This window comes from Myotis daubentonii, chromosome X (assembly GCF_963259705.1).
Source record: "Myotis daubentonii chromosome X, mMyoDau2.1, whole genome shotgun sequence".
NCBI lineage: Eukaryota > Metazoa > Chordata > Mammalia > Chiroptera > Vespertilionidae > Myotis > Myotis daubentonii.
Window position 1 is genome coordinate 22,402,131 of NC_081861.1, and position 20,693 is coordinate 22,422,823.

Below are 20,693 nucleotides of genomic sequence, written 5' to 3' on the forward strand. Positions count from 1 at the left end.
CCCAGTGTCTTATGTCCATTGGTTATGCTCATATGCATGCATACAAGTCCTTCGGCTAATTTATTTTTAATAACTCTCCCACCAACCCCAACTTGAAACCATCCTAATAAGTAAAAGAAGTGATATTTCTGAAATATCAGCAATTCTAAAACAGTGCAATCTAATTGGAGGTTTTATTATAGGGAGATACTATTCTTGGACCACTGTACACTTGCTTATTATAGTAAATTTTACTTCTCTCCTTTGTTTGTTCCTGCATTACGTTTTTCAGTGGACCAACACCATTAAGTAACTGTCACTCTCCATGTTTTTCTTTTAGTTTGGACTGAAGAAATCTCTGAAGGCCCTGAGTCATGGTCAAACAACTATTTTTCCTCTTCCTATGTTGACAATGGAGAAGAAAGAACCCTACTGGTGAGTAATGACAAATTAAAATAAATAGAAACTCTTAAGGCAGTTTTACTGATGAAATAGGTGAAGTATGTAGGGGCATTCTTTTGTCAGTATCCTTGTGGTGTATTCCACGGGCTAAAGTTTTAAAACAATTATGAACATTCAATAAGCACTTTGCTCTGTAAGTAGAACTTATTTGTGCTATACATGGAGTTCCTACTGAAGTTGATGAGATGAATAGTCATCTATTCCAAGTCTCTATACATTGACTAGTTTCATCTTTTTTTAAATTTCTTTATTGATTAAGGTATTACATATGTGTCCTTATCCCCATTACCCCCCCCATACCTCCCACTCAAGCCCTCACCCCCCTGTTGTCTGTGTCCATTGGTTAGGCTTACATACAGTTTCATCTTTAATTAAACATCACCACTGTGTTTTCAACCAAGGCATGTGAGATAAAATCAAAGAACAAAGAAGGGTCAAATATATTTTATATGCACCCTATGTTCATAGCAGCACAATTCACCATAGTTAAGATCTGGAAACAGCCTAAGTGCCCATCAGCAGATGAGTGGATTAGAAAACTGTGGTACATCTACACAATGGAATACTATCCTGCGGTAAAAAAGAAGGAGTTCTTACCATTTGCAACAGCATGGATGGAACTGGAGAGCATTATGCTAAGCGAAATAAGCCAGTCAGAGAAAGATAAATACCACACGATTTCACTCATTTATGGAATATAATGAAAACATAAACTGAAGAACAAAAACAGATCCAGAGACAGAAAAACATCGATCAGACCGTCAAACCTTAGAGGGAAGGTAGGGGAGGGTGGGGGAGAGATCAACCAAAGGACGTATATGCATTCATATAGACCTAACCAATGGACACAAACAACAGGGAGGTGAGGGCATGAGTGGGGGGGATGGGGGGTAATGGGGGGATAAGGACACATATGTAATACCTTAATCAATAAAGAAATTAAAAAAAATAAGTTTAGATTCCAGATTGGAAAATAGAGGAAATAAACATTACACATTAATAACATCTGGGGAATATATTTTAGTGGGCTGTTAAAAAATGTGCTAATGATACCAAATGCCAGCATATTGGAGCAAGAGGTCACCCCCTAAAACTAAAGGAGATTGCTTTAAGGTAAAAGTAAGTGTTGTACTTACTTTTGCTATTTAAGTAGTTTGCAATGTTGTTACGATCCTAGTGGATTATTAGAGGGATGTTAGGACTAGGGTATATCTCCAATTTTCTGACATCACCAGCTTGGAGGGTTGGAATGATGCTTTGTAATGGACTGCTGCTTGATGCCCTTCAGAACAACAAAATCAATTTGGCAGTTTTAATATTGAGATATGGCAATAGTGGCATGGATAACCACAAAGCTGCAGAGCATTGACCTGAATGCTTTCTTCAAAAAAGTAACAGAATATTCTTTCTGCTAATAATACAGTGACCATAAACATAGATGTACAGTAGTTTACAGTTTACAATATTTCCCATTTAATATTCATAGTATTATTAAGAGGAAGGGCAGTCTTTATTACCTCTAATGGACAGAGGTGGAAACTGAGGCTCAGTGTTGCTGGGAGATTTGTCTAGAGTTAATTGTCTAGACCATAAGTGCTCAAACTTTTTAAAGTAAGAATCCTTTACATTCTTAAAAATTATTGAGAATCCCAAAGAGTCCTTGTTTACATTTATTGATATTTATCAGATTATAAATTGAAACTAAGAAATATAGTTATTTATTCATTCTTTAAAAATATTAATAAACCCATTGTAAGTTCATTTAAATAACATTTTTATTAAAAATTTACATTTTTCAAAACACAAGATTTAGTTAGAAAATATTTTTGCAAGTCTCTTTAATCTGCTTTTTCATTCAGTCTGTTGTGCTATCATACATCAGGTAGTTATTAGAAAACTCTACTACTGTATACTTGTGAGAGGATAAGAGTGAAAGGGAAATAATGTCTTCATTTGGATTTGACCTTGCAAACCCTTAGAAGGGTGTCAGGAACCCCCAAAGGTCTATCTCCTAAACTCTGAGAACCACTGGTTTAGACTAATAATAAAAATAACTTCCATTTCTTTAAGTAATACTGATTAAGGATGGTAGTTGTTCAGATGCAAGTGAAAAGTCAGGGGAAGCCACTTGGGGTTTAAACATTTGCTATAGATAATCTATGAGGGGATTGTCAAGAACTGATAACATCTTCAGTAAGCATTTCCCCACCTATAGTGTCAGAAAATAAAGCAAATGTGCAAAACTGATTAGTGCTTTAATCATAGGGGATGGAAATGTAGAAAAACCTATTAGTTTTCCTCTTCTCCCAATAATTCCCTAAGGTGTGCTACTGAGAAAATCATGCAAAAAATAGTTAAATGCATACAAATAAAAGAAGGCTCCACCAAAGCAAAATGGGTTGCAATGAGCTTCTCTTTTAGCCTCACTTTATAAAATGAAAAAAAGTCAGAACTAATGGGTGCTGCTTTTCTCATAGAGCTGGTATTGGGGTTAGCTCTCCTATTTTTATGAAGCTACTATATTAAATATCAAGTAGCTCTTTCCTGTCTGCTCCTTAGCCCATTTGGTAAAAATACTGCTCAAAAGACATTCATCCCAAGTGATGTGGATATTGTTTTTAAGTTAATTCCTTTGGATGTGCAAAGACTCGACATCACAGTTTATTTCTTTTCTTTCCTTAAAAATTAATTATGGTCCTCTTACTTTTTAAAGTCATGTATTCAGTGTGTAAGATATTGTGATTGAAATATCTTGGAATACATCTGGATGTGAGATATATTATTTCTTCTTAATCTGCTTTGTAACCAAATGTAATCAGTATGCCTTGGATTATTAATGAATCAAGTTAAAAATATAGCTGCACCCCTGGCCACTGTGGCTAAGTTGGTTGAGCATTGTCTCGTGCACTGAAGTGTTGGTGGTTGATTCCTGGGCAGCGCATATTAACTAGGTCGTGGGCTTGATCCCCAGTTGGGGTGTGTATGGGAGGCGACTGATCAATGTTTCTCTCACATTAATGTTTCTCTCTTTCTCCCTCTTCCTCTCTCTGTAAAATAAAAAACACACACCTTAATTCTTTAAAAAATATATAAAGCTGCAAAAAGACTAATGTCAAGTAAAGCACAACATTTAATCTGCTTCTATTGGACCCAGAGATTTTTGTACCCATTATTTTTACCTGTGCCAAGCAGTATAAAGCCTAGAAATCCTTTTGGGGGCATAAGCAAATCTTTGTTTAGGGCAATTGCCTTTTGTATGTGCCAAGATAAAGTTTTCATGAGAGCAGATTGCAAATAACAGTATTTTAAAATTATTTTAATTTTCTTTTTTTCCTGGATATATGCTTATGATTAATGTAACTTAAATTAGTTGTGCTCTGTTATTTTCTGTGTAGTTCATGGTGTAACTCTCTTTTTGCAAATAAAAGTGAGTTCTTCAGGCTAAATAAGCACATGTTCCGCTTTTTTCCCCCATCACAAACTGCTTCATGTTTGTTTGTTCCTGCAAAGCTGCTGCAGCTATCACATTTACCATTGAAGTACTGTGCTAATTGTTTGTCACAGAGCATGCAGTTGTGCAAGTATTTGCAATCAAGTTTATAATGTAATTTTTCAAAACAACCTTTCAGTCAGCAGGCAAATATAAAGCCTTAACAGATTGCAGCAAAAGAGGCTCAGAAGACCTCCTGATTAAAAATGGAGATGTCATTCAGCTTCTCCATGAAGATGCTGAGGGTCAGTGGTATGTGTGTTCTCCATGCCTGTGATGACCTCCGCCTGGGGCACATGGGTATCTAATCAAATGTTCTGCTTTACTTGTATCTTTGTTATACAGTCTTAAGAAGCAGAAATATCACATTTCTTATTAGTGTTTCATTTTCATTGCTTTAGCCATGCCTATATAGCTCACTGAAAGGAATGTTAACCTTTGGTGAGTGAAATATGCTTTGAAAGAATGAAATGCTATGAGTCTGCATGTTTTTGTGGTTTACCTTTTGCTCAGACATTAGCTAATACATCTGGCTTTGTAATGGCTATTGATCGCATTACATGTGGTAATTTAATTCATTCATCAAATCACATTTTTAATGAATGCCTATTATGCTCTGCTCCTTTACAACATAGTCACACTTCTCTATCAGTTCAAATATTGACTTTTTAGTCTTATCCTATCATGCATTTGACTTCATTTAGCGCCAATTGCAAAGATGGTTCTGACCAAATATACTGTTTAATTTTAGACAACCCAAAGCAAAAAGGAATATTGTTTGGAAGAGGACTGTGACTAAAGCTCCCATAAATCTTAGAAAATTTATATGAAATTATTATTTTATTGTGCAATAATTTTAACTGAAGTGCTACATTGACCATGCACTCTGACCCTAAAGATGGAAGAGTATACATAGGAGGGTGAAAATTAATGATGTATCATTAAAATAATAACCACTTTTGCTAGTAACCTCAGTCCTTTGTAGGTTACGCAAAAGACTCAAGAACAGTGTCATGAAGGTCTTTGAATATGTGCAATAGCTTTGTGAAATTTTGAGCTGCAATGCAATGTAATGTCTTTGTTTTTTATTAGCTTATATTACCATTGTTGGCTACTAATTAAATTATTATTTAGGTTGGTGAAAAATCTAAACAGAAGAAAAGAAGACCTGATTCCAGGGGACAGTCTGAAGATTTAAATTGGTGACTGTAGGTTTCAGAATGCCAAATTTACAGGTATAATATGAACAGACTGTATACTATTTGTTTAAAGGCTAAAAAATTTAAAGTTTTACCAAGTATGCAATTGGCATAGGGTAAGAACCTCTTTGCACTTAGAAATAAAGTTGCAAGCCTACTATGTTAGCTAGGATTTAATAAACATGTTAAACTCTTTCTTACAAGGTTGATAAGTTTGAAAGTTTCCGATACTGTGGTGTCTTACAAGAGATCCTTCAGAACTAAATACTGATAAAATACTTTTAAGGTATCAGCTTTACTATCCAAGAATGCTTTACCAGTGTGTTTTTACTCAGTTCACAGAATATGTTCTTTCCTTATGGTAAGTTCCTGCTACACACACACACACACACACACACACACACACACACACACACATGCACACTTCTCTGTATCTGTATACAAGATTTGATATATGAAGGCAGTATGAAGCAATGAGAACTAATCTAATGTTCATTTCTATTTAAGAAAAAAGTCAAATAAAATTTATGTATACAAACCAATGTTTTTGTAGATTTTCACAGCGAGTGATACTGAGCTGTCTATAAAAAGGCAGCACACACACAAAAAGAAAACAGACTTGTTTGTGAACTTGTGTGTGAACAAGTTTATTATTATTATATGTACATATTTCCTTTGAATTTCTAGTTTTGGATTTGTATCTGAATTCCAGGTAATGATACATTGTGTTTAGATGGATCTATTAGACCAGGAATAACTTATTTGGTTCCAAATTTCATTTATGACATAAAATAAAATCTAAGGTTGATAGGGCTCAATATAAATATTGGCTCACATGGGAACCCCACAAATAGATTCACTTTTTATTTGCTTTTATTATATTAGAAATCAATAATCCCTAAAATTTGGATATTAAATGACATAAATCTAAACACATGGGACAAAGAAGTAAAAGCACAAGATAAATTAGAATTATTGCAAGTTGGATGAAAATGGAGCATATCAAAATTTGTGGATGCAACTAAGGAAGCTAGAAAATAAATAGCTTTAAATATTTGTATTACACACTTAAAATTCAATGTAATTCACCATATTAACATAATGAAGGGGAAATTTATGTACTCATTTCAATAAATGCAGAAAAGAACCAGACAAAGTTTTATACCATTCATGATAAAAAATCTCACCAAACTAGGAATAAAGTGAATTTCCTCAACCTGCTAATGTACACTTGTGAAAAACCACAGCTAACATCATACTTAATGATAGAATATTGAAAGCTTTTCCTTTAAGATTTGGAAGAAGCCAAGGATATTATTCACTCTCACCATTTCTAGTCAACATTGATACTGGAAATCCTAGCCAGTGCCATAATTCAAAATAAAGAGATAAACAAAAAGATTAGAAAAGAAGAGGCTACACTGTTGTGCTTAGCAGATCATTTATATGTACAAAATCATTAGGTATCCACACACAAAAAAAACCCCTACTAGAAGTAATAAATGAATTTTATAAGGCCAAGTATACAAAGTCATCATACAAAGGAAAATTTAATTCTATATCATACCACAAAGTGTTAAAAATAAAATTTCAAAAGATAATGCCATTTACATTGGTAATATAAAACATGAAATAGAAATAAGTCTAACAACAAACATCTAAGACTTTTATACTGACAATCAGAAGTCATTGCTTAGATACATTTAAAATGACCCATGGTATACTAGTATACCATGTTCAAGAATTGGAAATCTCAAAGTTGTTAAAAAGTCAATTATCTCCCAATCGACCTGTAGAGTTAATGCAATCAAAATCTCAGCAGGCCCTTTTGGAAAAAAAATAAAGACAAGTTTACTCTAAAATTTACACAGAGAGGGAAAGAACTTTAAAAAGAATCTCAAAAATTTAGAAGACTTACATACCCTGATTTCAATACCCTACAATGCTACAGTAAATATAGTGTCATGTAGAAAAATAGAGATTTCAGTAGACACACATATACATAATCAATTAACATCCAATCAAGGTGCCAAGTCAACTAAATGGGAAAAGGAAGGTTGTTTAATCAAATGGTGCTGGAGCAACTAGATACCCATCTAGAAAAAGTAATGAACCTCCATCCCTCCACTGCACTCCATACACACAAATTAATTTGAGTTGTATCATAGACCTAAATATAAAAGCTAGAATAATAAAACTTATAAAACCAAAAAAGGCAATATCTTCATGGCTAAGTGATTAACAATTTCTTATGTAGGGCAGAGAAAACACTAACTGGAAAAGAAGAGTATCAAACAAATACAAAGAAACATTGCATATGTTGAATCAAGCACTTTACAGTGTTACACATTTATACTTGTTAGAATAAGATAAAATCTAAGAGGCTAATATTTGGAATACTTTCAAAAGCCAATTATGTAGCTGTAATGAGTCACGTTTTCCCTTAAATTAACTGATTCCATCTTGTACATTATTATTAGTGTTAGAAATCATAGCACAGGCAACATTTTTGGTCTTAAAAGTCACTTGAATATTAATATCTTTCTTCATTATTTTGTAGATGCTGCTCTGAGTAACTCAAGGAAACTAAGTTCCCCTTGAATTAAAGGAGAATTAATAGACTTTTAAAATTAAGATTTCCTTTGATGGTGTGACTAGATTATATTTCTTAAAAATATTTCAGATAAACAGCACAAGACTCAGAATGATTTGCTGCCCATGGCATTCACAGAATTTCCTCAGGACTGAGGTGGACGTGGTCATTCATAGTTTGTCTCATTCATGCAAGTATCTTTACACCTTCCATTCCCCACAGATGAAAAGTGCAGTGTTACTTTGTTTCCAAGTATGGTTTTTCATGGCATGCATTCAGATTCCACCTAAAAAAACCTGGAAATCAATTATTTTGAACATTTATAGGTAAAAGCCTTACCTGTAATTTCGTTTGTAACTTTTCAGGAACAAAACAAAAATCCAAAGAGGAGAAGAGATAATCAGAGATTTTCACCCACTTCTTTAACTAATAGTTTATTTTATTATTTAATTTTGTTATCTATGCGACTATAATATACCAAAGGGATATGTTCTGAAGGACCTCTTTTGCACTTTGACTGGTATTTAGGGTTTTTAGAGTTGTCTTATAGTTTTAAAAAGATCCAAAGCTAAAAATCCTATGGTTAGAATGTGTTAAGTTTACATTTTATGCATTGCAATTTAGACCCACGTGTTACAGCTTTAAGTTAAATATTCATATATGCACAAGATGTGTTCCTGTAACAAAGTTCTACTTTCCAGTGTCTTCACTTGCTTTTGAATTTTCTGGAAAAATCTGTTCTAGTAAAAATTTTCTTTAGTTATATTATATTTCATCCTAGGATTTTTTGAAAATGATACATGTATAGTTGTCTTTCTTTTACGTATGTAAACAGTGTGATGACTTGTTTTAAAGCACAGGGCCAGTTTTTGCATGCAACGTTGAATTTTTGCTTGGAGTATTTTATGTCAAGTGCCAGGAGCCGGTCCATCCTTGCTGTTTCAAAGGACCTGGCATATATGGCATACTGTTCTTAATATGTTTGCTCACCTTCTTGGCACTATGTGTTTTAACCAAGGTCTCCTCTCTGAGAAAGGTTGTTTCCCCAGGTAGGGATTTTCCCCTGAAGTTAGGGAGGGAATAAAACCCTTTAACTAAGTGCCAGGCGGGTAATTAATCACTTTAACTACAAACAATCATGCTTAAGCTACATAATCTTTACTCCCTGGAATGGAGATAAGAAACGCCCTAACCTTTGTAATAGAGATTGATAGGATTGAATCAACTGGTATAAATACAGATGTAACAAGACAGCAAGAGACAGAACTTATAAGACAGAACCAATAGAGATAGAACCTAGGCACAGAACCTACACAGAACATTCTCTAGAGACAGAAGAACTTCGCTGGAGAGAACATGGCAAAAGATCCTGGACTGAACCTGACTACAGAAATTGGCAAGAGAAACTGACTAGAACCTGGTGACTGAACCTGGCTGGAGAACCTAGCGAGGGAACATGGCTACAGAACCTGGCTGGAGATCCTAACCAGAACTTCACTGGAGATCCAGACCAGAACTTCGCTGGAGATCCAGACCAGAACTTGGCAGGAGATCCTGACAAGAGAACCCGGCTATGATGATCACCTGAACGCTGCCTCTGTGTCATTCCTTCTTCGCCGACTCTATCCACACCTTTGGGGACCCCTGGACCTGCTGGGGTTGGACCCCGGCAGTCAAGGACCACTGAAGACAATGGTTTGAAATTGCTGCCTTTTGAATCATGGATTGTGTGTTTTACTATCAAGTTGGCATACTTTTTGATGGAAAAAGGTGCACGTTTTTTGATGAAATGTGTTAAATAAACAATAAATTCAATAACTATATAATACATAAGTACTTGGTCTTTTAAATAGGCTTGTGTGTCATATCAAGATCATAGTTTATGCCAGTAGTATCATTTGATGTAACAATTTCTATAACAAACCAGTTGTATTTTATTCAAAGGACCTGAAAATTATAAATCTTGTAATATATACTTGCTGGAGTTTATGATGGTTGATTTTTAACTCACTCATGAAAATGGCCATATACTGGATATTTCACTTAATGCTTCTGCAAAAATAACAACAAAATGAAATTAAAATATATTTCTCCTGTGTACTGATCTTGTGGTTAGAAGACAGAATTAATAAATTTTTTGAATAATGATGCCTTTCTGCACAAAACATTTTAATTTCTTGGTATTAAACTAGGGATTTTAATCATTTAAGACAATGCAGAATTCTATAGATTCAAACATACAGTTATAGTCTTTTAATGTTTTAATCACTGTACAATGAATGCTAAGTTTGTATATGTAACTGCACTGTGTTCATTTTGCTGGGCTATAAATGTGTTACTATAAAAAAGCAGCAATTTTCCTTTAAGTCTTCAAATTTAATTACATTGTAAATGTATTACAATCTAAATGTAACAGCATTGATTCCACATTAAAAATATCCAGCTTAGTATAGTATCAATTATATATTGAAAACTCTTTCCCTTTAAATTACTAGGGATACGTTTTAAAGGCACCATAAGTATTTTGAGTTAAATATTAATCTTTAGCCTAATTAGAGAATTCCCTGAGAGAGACAGAGATCCAGAAAGATAGAGATAGAGATATCTGACTAGAATGAGAGTAAAATATTCTGATCAAAATGTTTCTTCACCCAAATCTAGGATAACAATAAATGAGGTTTCTGGGGTTAGATAGCCATATTTATGAGTAGATATTTCCATACACTGAAAAAATCTTCCATATAATCGAGCTCAAGGATACCTGGAAAACATCTAGATACCTGCAGTTGTTTTCTGAGAAATTGCTTCCGAAGGTCTCTTGTAGCTGAGTTTGCCATACTTAATGATTTCTTCCACAACGTATTTGGGTTCCAGAACTTCTGTGTTAATATTTTTTAGGAGACAAAAATATAACAAATTGGTTTGGTTTCCTCTTCCATTATTTAAAAACTGAGTTTGTTTCAGATGTCTTAATGAGCATCCCATCACAGGGTCAGTTATTTCTTTTGTCTTTAAATTTATTTTGAGCTCTTTGGAGGAAACACAATCAGTGAATTAGTTAATCAATGAAAATTAAAATCTGTTTAAGTGTTTATTCCTATGTTGGCTGAGAAGTAATGTTATTGTTGACATTTTAACAAAATTATGTATGAATCTCACAATATAGAACAGAGAGTTGTTATAAAAGCCACTCTGACATCTGGGCTATGAAAAGAGAAAATTTCAGTGTATTTTTCAAAGTCTAAGGGTGTATAAAAGAAATGCTCCACTTGAAGAGAAATTAGGTCAATGATTCTGTTTTGGGTTTAGTCAGAAATCAATTCAGTTTCACAATTTCTTTGAAAATGCTTATTATTAAATATAATAATGCTTATCAATATACTAAACCACAGGAATCTGCTTCCCATAGGGGCAGTAGATTGTAGTGTGCTTAATGAATCATGTCGCAAGCATTTAATTGTTAAAAGAAATCACTTTATTACAGGGGTCCTCAAACTTTTTAAACAGGGGGCCAGTTCACTGTCCCTCAGACCGTTGGAGGGCCGGACTATAGTTTAAAAAAAGACTATGAACAAATTCCTATGCACACTGCACATATCTTATTTTGAAGTAAAAAACCAAAATGGGAACAAATACAATATTTGTATTTGCATGTGGCCCACGGGCCGTAGTTTGAGGACCCCTGCTTTATGACATTTCAGTACCCTTCCCTACATTGATTTGGAATAGAAAGTTTGCAATTAGTCTTATGGGGCCTGCCCAAGGACAGCAATATGCTTGGGAACAAAACAGTATTAAAGACAAAACCTGAACCTTTTATATTGTACAAAAGGAAATTAATAAAAGTGACAACAGGCCATTTAAAAAACATAATTCCATTTTAGTTCAAAATATATTTTCCGTAGTAAGGCTCATGACATATTCAAGTTTTACCTTTCACTTGGTGAGGGTCTACATAATATTTGTTGATAATCTCATTTTCATATGTACAAATTAGCCCATTAAGTTCTGAGGAGATAATTTCAACACAATATAATGTTATATTGAGAAGGGCCAATGAAGTTGAACTTTGTGAGGATGTATTCCTTAAGCTAAACGAAACTTTCCTTATACCCAAACCAAAATAAAATGTAAACCATTTCAAAGGTACGTTTTGTTTAAGTATTTGTGAGATAGGCTCACTAACTCAATTATTATGAAAATAACCAACTAAATACAACCAGGCTGAAGAAGAAATTAAAATATAATGGAGCAGGAGAAAAAGTCAGAATGATTTGAAGCATGAGAGCTAGATGTGCTGAAGATTTTCTTATGTAATAGTTTTTATCTTAGTTTGATAGTGAATGTTCTCCTTTTTTTGTAATGTATCTTTATTGTTGAAAGTATTGCAGATGTCTTTGTTCGTTTGTGTGGTTTTTTTTTTCCATTGACCCCCTACACCCTGTACCTGCCCCTCCCAGGCCTTCACTACTCTATTGTCTGTGTCCATGGCCTATGCATATATGCATTTAAGTTCCCTGGTTAATCACTCCCCTCCCACACTCCCACCTCCACCTTCCCTCTGAAATCATCAGTCTGTTCCATGCGTCTATGTCTCTGAATCTATTTTATTCATCAGTTTATTTTGTGCATTAGATTACACATATGAGTGAGATCATGTGATACTTACCTTTCTCTGACTGGATTATTTCACTTAGTATAATACCCTCCAGGTTCATACATATAAGAGTTGTTTCTTTTTAAAAGCTGCATAGTACTCCATTGTGTAAATGTACCACAGTTTTTTTTATTCACTCATCTGCTCATGGACCCTTGGGCTGTTTCTAAATCTTAGCTATTGTAAAATGTGCTGCTATGAACATAGGGGTGCTTATATTCTTTCTAAGTGGTGTTTATGGTTTCTTAGGATATATTCCTAGAAGTGGGATCACCGGGTTAAATGACAGTTCCATTTTTAATTTCTTGAAGAAACTCCATATAGTTTTACATAGTGGCTGCTCCAGTCTGCATTCCCACTATCAATGTACTAGGGTTCCCTTTTTTCCACATTCTCACCAGCACTTGTGATTTGTTGATGGTAGCCATTCTGACAGGTGTGAGGGGATACCTCACTGTTGTTTTAATTTGCATCTCTCTGATGATTAGTGACTTTGAGAATTTTTTCATATGAATCTTGGCCTTCTATATATCAGGTTTGGGAAAGTATCTATTTAGGTCCTTTGCCCATTTTATTCTCTTTTATATGGCAAGCTATGAGAGAAATCAAATGAAAAGAAATAAAATATTATTAACTAAGTGGGTTCTAATTTTTCAACCATAATAAAAATACTTAAAGGGGAAAAACACAGTGGCCATTTTGAAATTTAATATTAGAAGCTAAAATGATCTCTTTACTGACCCCAGGGAGGCCACTAGACTGTACCGGTACATTTACAACTAGTTTTAAAATCACTGAAGGCCGGGGAGGGTTGGGGGGATGGGAAAGAGATCAACCGAAGGACTTGTATGCATGCATATAAGCATAACCAATGGACACAAGACACTGGGGGGTATGGGAGGCTAGGGGAAAGTCAAGGGGAGAAAGAAAAGGAGACATATGTAATACTCTTTGTAATAGTACTTTAAGCAATAAAACAAAAAAAAATAAAATCACTGAATTCGCAAAGCTGGTATTTTAAAATATGAATATTAGTAGCTTAAAAATCTGACTATATTGCTGAAAACACCAGCTATTGGGAAGATTATGAAGCAAGAAGAATTTTCCACACTGCGACAAGGAGCATAAATTGTCACAACTCTGTGAGCAATTTGCTAATACCAAGTGAAGTCAAAGTGAATGCTCTGTGGCTGAGCAGTTTCACTCCTAAGTATCTGCACTGGAGAAACACTGACAGGTGCTCAAGGAGGCATGGGCCAGAATGTTTATAGCAGAATTGTTTGCAAGAGTAAATCATTTGTAGTCAACATGAATGACCATGGACACTAGAATAGGTAACTAGATCATGGCATATCATATAATCAAATACTAGATAGAAATTAAAATGAATGATCTGAGCTATCCATATCAACATCAGTGAATCTTACAAGAAACAAGTTGCAGGATAGATACAATATGATTGCATTTGTAAAGTTTTAAAATATGTAAAACAAAATATAATGGGTAATTTATAGTAAAGGTATGTGGGTATGATGGAGAGTGATTAACACCAAATTAAGGATGAGTGGGGGAAGAAAAGGATTGGATGAGTGTTGATACTTGGAAGTTCGTGATATTATTCTCTGTATATTTTTATATGTCTGAAACATTTTACACTAAACAATTCTGCTTACCTTAATTCAGTACTGGAAAAGTAAAATATAATACCTTGTCCCCGATGACTGAAATGTAGTAAAACCCTGTGCCAAACTTACCTTTCATACATGCCTGTGGAAATCTTTAAAATCTTTATGCCATCTGAAAATAACAGTTAAGAACACTTCTGCAGTCTTTATAAATAAATTACAAATTACTATGAACTAACATACCAGCAGAAAACTACCACAGAATAAACCTTCATTGACTTAACAATGTGTGAAAGTGTTGTGCAGGAGAAATATTTGCACTTAAGGAAATGTTTTATTTTACAGAATAAAATAACTACCTGTTGCCATCTGAGAACAATTTTAAAGGTCTGATTTTCAATATTTTTGGCTCATGAACATTTAGCTTCCTTAAACAACTTTACATTTTAATTTATAGTGTATTTAGTGCCCACTCATAATAACTGAGTAGCAGGACTATTAAAACGATGAATTTTTAGTCAAATAATTAGATTGTGTTCATTGGTATGTTGGTAAATGTTAAACAACTGGGTCTCTTTAATAGCATGTATTTGTAGCATTTGTCAATATATATGGTGTAAATCTCTCTACCATGGCAGATTTGAAACTATTGACATGAAGTCTTTGAACTGGGAGTTGGAAAGCGATGTGCAAAATTGGCATTTAGGAGTTTGTAAAGCCTGTTCCAGCATACCACTGATTCTGTCTTATGAAACAGATATAGTGCTAAGACCATAGGAAGTGTTCAGTAGAATTCCTTTTTGGAGTGTGCTAAGATTTATGAAATATAACCCAACTTTAGGTAATGTGTAGCTATCTTTTTAGTACATATGTTATCTAAATTGACATTTTTCTAAACTAAGTAAGCAGAGATTCTGATCTTAAGCATGATCATCTAGAACTCTAGAAACAGCATATAGAAGAGAGTATGGACAGTGAAAAATATTGGAGGTGTATTGACAGAAATTAAATCTTTTCGGCCAAGAATGACAGTTTAATTCAGATATAAAACTTCAAAATCCAAATGAAACCCAAGAGCTGACTCAAAAACAAAGTATAACAGCAAAATACCTACCAAGATGAAGATTCAAAGCATAGACAAGAGAGGTTAATACAGCTCTGGAGAACACAAACACAAAAGCAATAAATGTTAACAGGAGAGGAAAATGCCAGGGTTATAACTATAGCCTTATCAGCTAATATTTTTTACATTTACTGGAAATTAGTGATAACTTCTTTTTATATCCTTGGCAGGAAATGGATGTAGGAGGTTTCTCTATATTTGTCTGCCTCCTCTCCTATGGCATATTCCGTAATGTGTTCAGGATGACTATCTCATTCCTACCTTAGATGACTAAGTTTTGCACTGATGTGGTCAGTAATAGCATTTTTCATTTATACATTGGATCATTAACAAGCATGCACTGCGTTTCTCAGAGACTTGTTGCATTCTTGAGCTGAGTTTCAATATGAAAATGCATGTTTATTTTTTGTAATATATTCCAAGAGGGAAGTCGATTTTTTATGTAGATATTTACTGAAGCATGTAATGTATACATCATGAGACCTCTTTTTCTTCATGAGGTCAGTACTTAAGCCACTTCATGGTTATTGATCTGGAGAAGCTAAATACTACAGGATTCCTAAAAGTTTAAGAATGAGAGCATCCAGGAGATTTACTATGTTGGCAACTTTTTATAGATTAGGATCTCATATTTAACATTGCAATGAAGCAACCTTTTATTTTTTTTAATTAAATCTTTATTGTTCAGATTATTACATTTGTTCCTCTTTTTTCCCCCCATAACTCCCCTCCTCCCAGTTCCCGCCCCACCCTCCGCCCTCACTCCCCACCCACTGTCCTCATCCATAGGTGCACGATTTTTTGTCCAGTCTCTTCCTACATCTCCCACACCCCTTTCCCCCTCAAGAATAGTCAGTCCATTCCCTTTCTATGTCCCTGATTCTATTATGATCACCAGATTATTTATTCACTTGATTCTTAGATTCACTTGTTGATAGATGCATGTTTGTTGTTCATAATTTGTATCTTTACTTTTTTCTTCCTCTTCCTCTTATTAAAGGATACCTTTCAGGATTTCATATAATACTGGTTTGGTGGTAATGAACTCCTTTAGCTTTTCCTTATCTGTGAAGCTCTTTATCTGACCTTCAATTCTGAATGATAGCTTTGCTGGATAAAGTAATCTTGGTTGTAGGTTCTTGGCATTCATCACTTTGAATATTTCTTGCCACTCCCTTCTGGCCTGCAAAGTTTCTGTTGAGAAATCAGCTGACAGTTGTATGGGTATTCCCTTGTAGGTAACTGAGTTTCTTTCTCTTGCTGCTTTTAAAATTCTCTCTTTGTCTTTTGCTCTTGGCATTTTAATTATGATGTGTCTTGGTGTGGTCCTCTTTGGATTCCTTTTGTTTGGGGTTCTCTGCGCTTCTTGGACCTGTAAGTCTATTTCTTTCACCAGGTGGGGGAAGTTTTCTGTCATTATTTCTTCAAATAGGTTTTCAATATCTTGCTCTCATCTTCTGGCACCCCTATAATTCTGATGTTGGTATGCTTGAAGCTGTCCCAGAGGCTCCTTACACTATCTTCATATTTTTGGATTCTTTTTTCATTTTGCTTTTCCGGTTGGGTGTTTTTTGCTTCTTCACATTTCAATTCTTTGACTTGATTCTTGCGCTCCTCTGGTCTGCTGTTGGGTGTCTGTATAATATTCTTTATTTCAGTCTGTGTATGCTTAATTTCTAGTTGGTTCTTTATCACAACATCAAGGGTCTCATTAGATTTCTTGAGGATCTCACTACATTTATCGGCAGTTTTTAGAAAATTATTGAAAGACCTTAAAAGTGTGGTTTTGAGCTCTATATCTTCCATTTCTGACATCTGCGTCCTGTTTCGTTGTCTCCGCAGTTTTTATGCTTTCTTGGTGCAACCCCTAGTGGTCTTTATGCTCAGTCTTGTTGTAGTTAAGCCTAGATTGTTGTAGGTAATACTGGCCGGATTTGACCTCCAGGCCAACTGGCTGTGAGCTGAAGCAACCTTTTAAAACGAAGTCTTTAGAATCAGGACTATCTCTGTTCCTATTTTTATTCATCTCTCAACTAAGTGGGTTAACTCTCCTACCAGAGTGAATTGATCTGGCCAGTAGTTTGAAATACTACTGTCTTGTGATAGTGTGTAGAAACGTTGGTCCTTTTCCAGAAACCGTTACCACTTTATATGTATAAGAAAGGGTCTCCTTGCTGTTCTTCCCTTCTGATAACTTTATCCATAGTAGAGGCTGAGAGGAACTCTGGCAATCTCAAGGCAAGCCATAACCCTGAAGACAGGGTGAAAATGGTCTGCCTTGAAAGTACTATTAGAGAAAATGAGTAGAGTGATCTATGTACCTGTACTGGTTGAAAAGGATAGGGATGCCACAGTCTTTTGCCTACTGTGACTCTCATCAGCAGCCTCCATAGTTTGCAGAACATGATTGTTTTTGTAGTTTTAATCATGAGATTTAGAGATGGCATAAGCTTCAGATTCAAAAGGAGCGGTGATTCTGAGTGCTTTGCCCAGACAGGCCTGTTAACCGCTGAAATGTGTTTCCTAGTCACCCACATCTGCACTGCATTGTCAGAATCCCAGCTCCAGTGGGTTTTTGAAGCTTTCTTTCAAACCTCAAGCAATAGCTTCTGGAGTAGCCTACTGTCTCTGAGCTGCATATGTCTTACCCAGTAGAGTTACAATGAAGTGAGTTGAAATGTTGCTTGAATGACTGTGTGCCAGATGACACTGACAAACATGCTCTAGAAGTCAAATGTAACATCTGACAGTGCTCTCAGCTGGGTTAAAAGCCAGACACCAGCAGCATAGGCTCATTCCACGTGTATTTACTGAGTTCCTGCTATGAGTCAGAGATGATAGCTCCAGTCTGTTATTTGACTGCCACTCTGCTTTTCAGGCTATCTGTTGGTCTTCTTAATTTGGTCACCTGTTTATCAGTTATCACTATTGAGAATTCTAGGCAGTTTTCAGTTCTAGTTCGCTGAAGGGATTACCACCAATGCAGAATTCCCCAGCTGCTCTAAAAATATAGACAGTGCTCCAATTGAAAGCACTACACTTTCATAGTATGGAGTGGGAGACCTGAGTTCTAATCTTGGCTCTGCCACTGTTATTTTGAGCCTGGCCTTATCTTGGCTTCAATGTCCTCATCTGTTAAATGGGCAGAGTGGTCTGTATAGTGTCTAAGGGCCTTTGCAGCTCTGACATACGTAGATCGGATATTGTTAGATTGCATTCAGAAGTTGTTGCAAAGTTATAATGAAGCACTTTTGTGACCTGGTCTGTCATGGTTAAAGAGAGTTGGGGAGAAAAACCCATTCTTTTTCCCTTGGCAGAGAAAATTGGACTGTACTTAGTTCCTATCATCACTAAGCAACTAATATTCAGAAAGAATCAAAAGCAGTTATATTTAAACAGCAAGTTAAAATGACTGCACTATATTAACACACTTTTCTTCACTCAGCAAGAGTTTTATTTTAACCTGTACCTTCCAATACTGCAGCAGCATGCTTCAGCCCATTTAGGTTAAGTAGCTACAGAGATTTTGAAAGTACTGATGATTCTTATATGACTGCAAATGTCCTAGGACAGGGGTGGGCAAACTTTTTGACTCGAGGGCCACAATGGGTTCTTAAACTGGACCGGAGGGCCGGAACAAAAGCATGGATGGAGTGTTTGTGTGAACTAATATAAATTCAAAGTAAACATCATTACATAAAAGGGTACAGTCTTTTTTTCCAATAGTTTTATTCATTTCAAACGGGCTGTAGTTTGCCCATGGCTGTCCTAGGACCTCGGTAGTGATGGCCTGGCTCTGATGCTGCTGGCTCTTTGATGGGCTTACAGGACCCATATTTTTAATGTGGCAACATGCTACAGGAGGCTCATGATCAATTCAGTCATTTCCAAGCTCATGGAAAAATGGATAATTGGCTTAGAGAGTTAGGGGCCCAGGAGCTCTCTCTTTGCCACAGGGTAGACCAGGCACAGAAACTGTAATGCCATGCTACCACTGCTGCCTTTGTAAGGAATGGGTGGTTTCCATGGCAATAAGGCCAGAGTGGCTCACTTTTATGGATTGCAGAGCACTGGGTCTACAGACCTTTAGTCATTCAAATTTGAAGTAACTAGTTTGCATGCATTAATTAGTATCCACCTTAAACATAAGGTGGGCAATTAGTGTCTCCTCCCTCTTTCCCTCCTTTAACCAACAATAGAAGAACTGATTTATCTTATTTTTTCATGAAATCTCAATCCCACTCATTAGTTAAGTATGGCCTCTTTTCATGACACTCAATACAAGACTCATTCCTACTCTGGAATAAACATGGATTCAGATTCAGCTGACATTTATTGAGCATCTACTGTGTAGTAATGTAGTAGGCACTGACAAAGCATTTTACATACATTATTTTAGTTAACTCTCAAAATATGTAACTCACAAATTTAATGAACACTATTGGTGTGTGGTACACAGTAATCCCTTGAATATTTTTAAATAAAGGAATATAATGAGATTATCAAGGTCAAAAAGGGCCTTTGAAGGGCATCTGTCAAACACCTTCATTATGCAAATGGAGAAATCAAAGCCAAAAGGTGGATTGAATTATTCAAGACCATATTCTCAGCTATTTAAACTCAGTTGTCCCAGGTGGCTCCACACTACCTCATATAAAAGCTGAGTGCTAACAAAGCATCAAATCTCTGATGTGTTATATTGCTTTTGTACATATTCTTTTGATTGCTTTGCTGAATGTAGTGTTTGGGATCCTTTTCTGTGAATGATTAAACAACACTTTTTGAGAAGTTAAAAATACATTTATTGATATTTATTTTGAAAAACTAGAGTATTAATTGGAATAACTTGTAAGAAATCAGCAATAGTGTGGCTTGGCTGGGGTGACCGATTCACATCAACCAAATTTAAAAAAGCCAAGGTCTGAACCCAAAACATCAGTTTATTAATTCATAAAAGGAAATATTCTGTCTAACAGATTGAAGTACTTGTACTGGTTGGTTAGCAACTCTCTAGAAAATTTAATATTGAAAGCCTGATTATAATAAAACAAAAGGTGCTTGGTGGGCATGAAACCAGAAGACGAGGAGTTAGTTGGCTCATTGGAATAACTTATGTCTGTGAGCCTTTTCTACCCTTCTCCACTGTGGGGATACACTAATTAGGGGTACATGATGCTCTTGTTCTCTAATCTGGGAAACTTCTTTAGCCCTGGTTAGCACTGGAGACACTCTGATGAATTCTTCCTTGCTGACTCTATTAGTTCTATACTGCAAACTGATCTCTTTCTGTTAATATTTTTTAGCTTTCTTAGCTATAATGCCATGTCATTTGAATTCATAGAACCATTTCTAATCAGACCTCCATAACAATACAATTACAAGGTCTTAGGGAACTATTCTGATAAGTCATCCCTTCCATTATATATGTATTTAATAACGTGACTCTCTGAGAGGAACTTTCCCCCTAAGTTCTTTAGACCTTACTTCATCCCTATGCTCAGATAAGCAAATCCAAGACTAAACTGAAGGCAAGTCTGGGTTTGATAGATATATATCATTGTGCAT

At 35.3% G+C, this 20,693-nt stretch overlaps 1 protein-coding gene across 1 annotated transcript in view; it reads left to right on the forward strand.

Moving 5' to 3' along the window:
* The window catches only part of MCF2 (MCF.2 cell line derived transforming sequence), a 94,866-nt gene extending 86,236 nt beyond the window's left edge, over window positions 1–8,630 (forward strand). Inside the window, 4 exon segments of the mRNA XM_059678633.1 lie at window positions 320–414; window positions 4,071–4,183; window positions 5,066–5,166; window positions 7,691–8,630. Of these exon segments, the coding sequence (XP_059534616.1) occupies window positions 320–414; window positions 4,071–4,183; window positions 5,066–5,166; window positions 7,691–7,731 (350 nt within the window). The 3' untranslated portion in view covers window positions 7,732–8,630.
* Window positions 8,631–20,693: the final 12,063 nt, after the last annotated feature.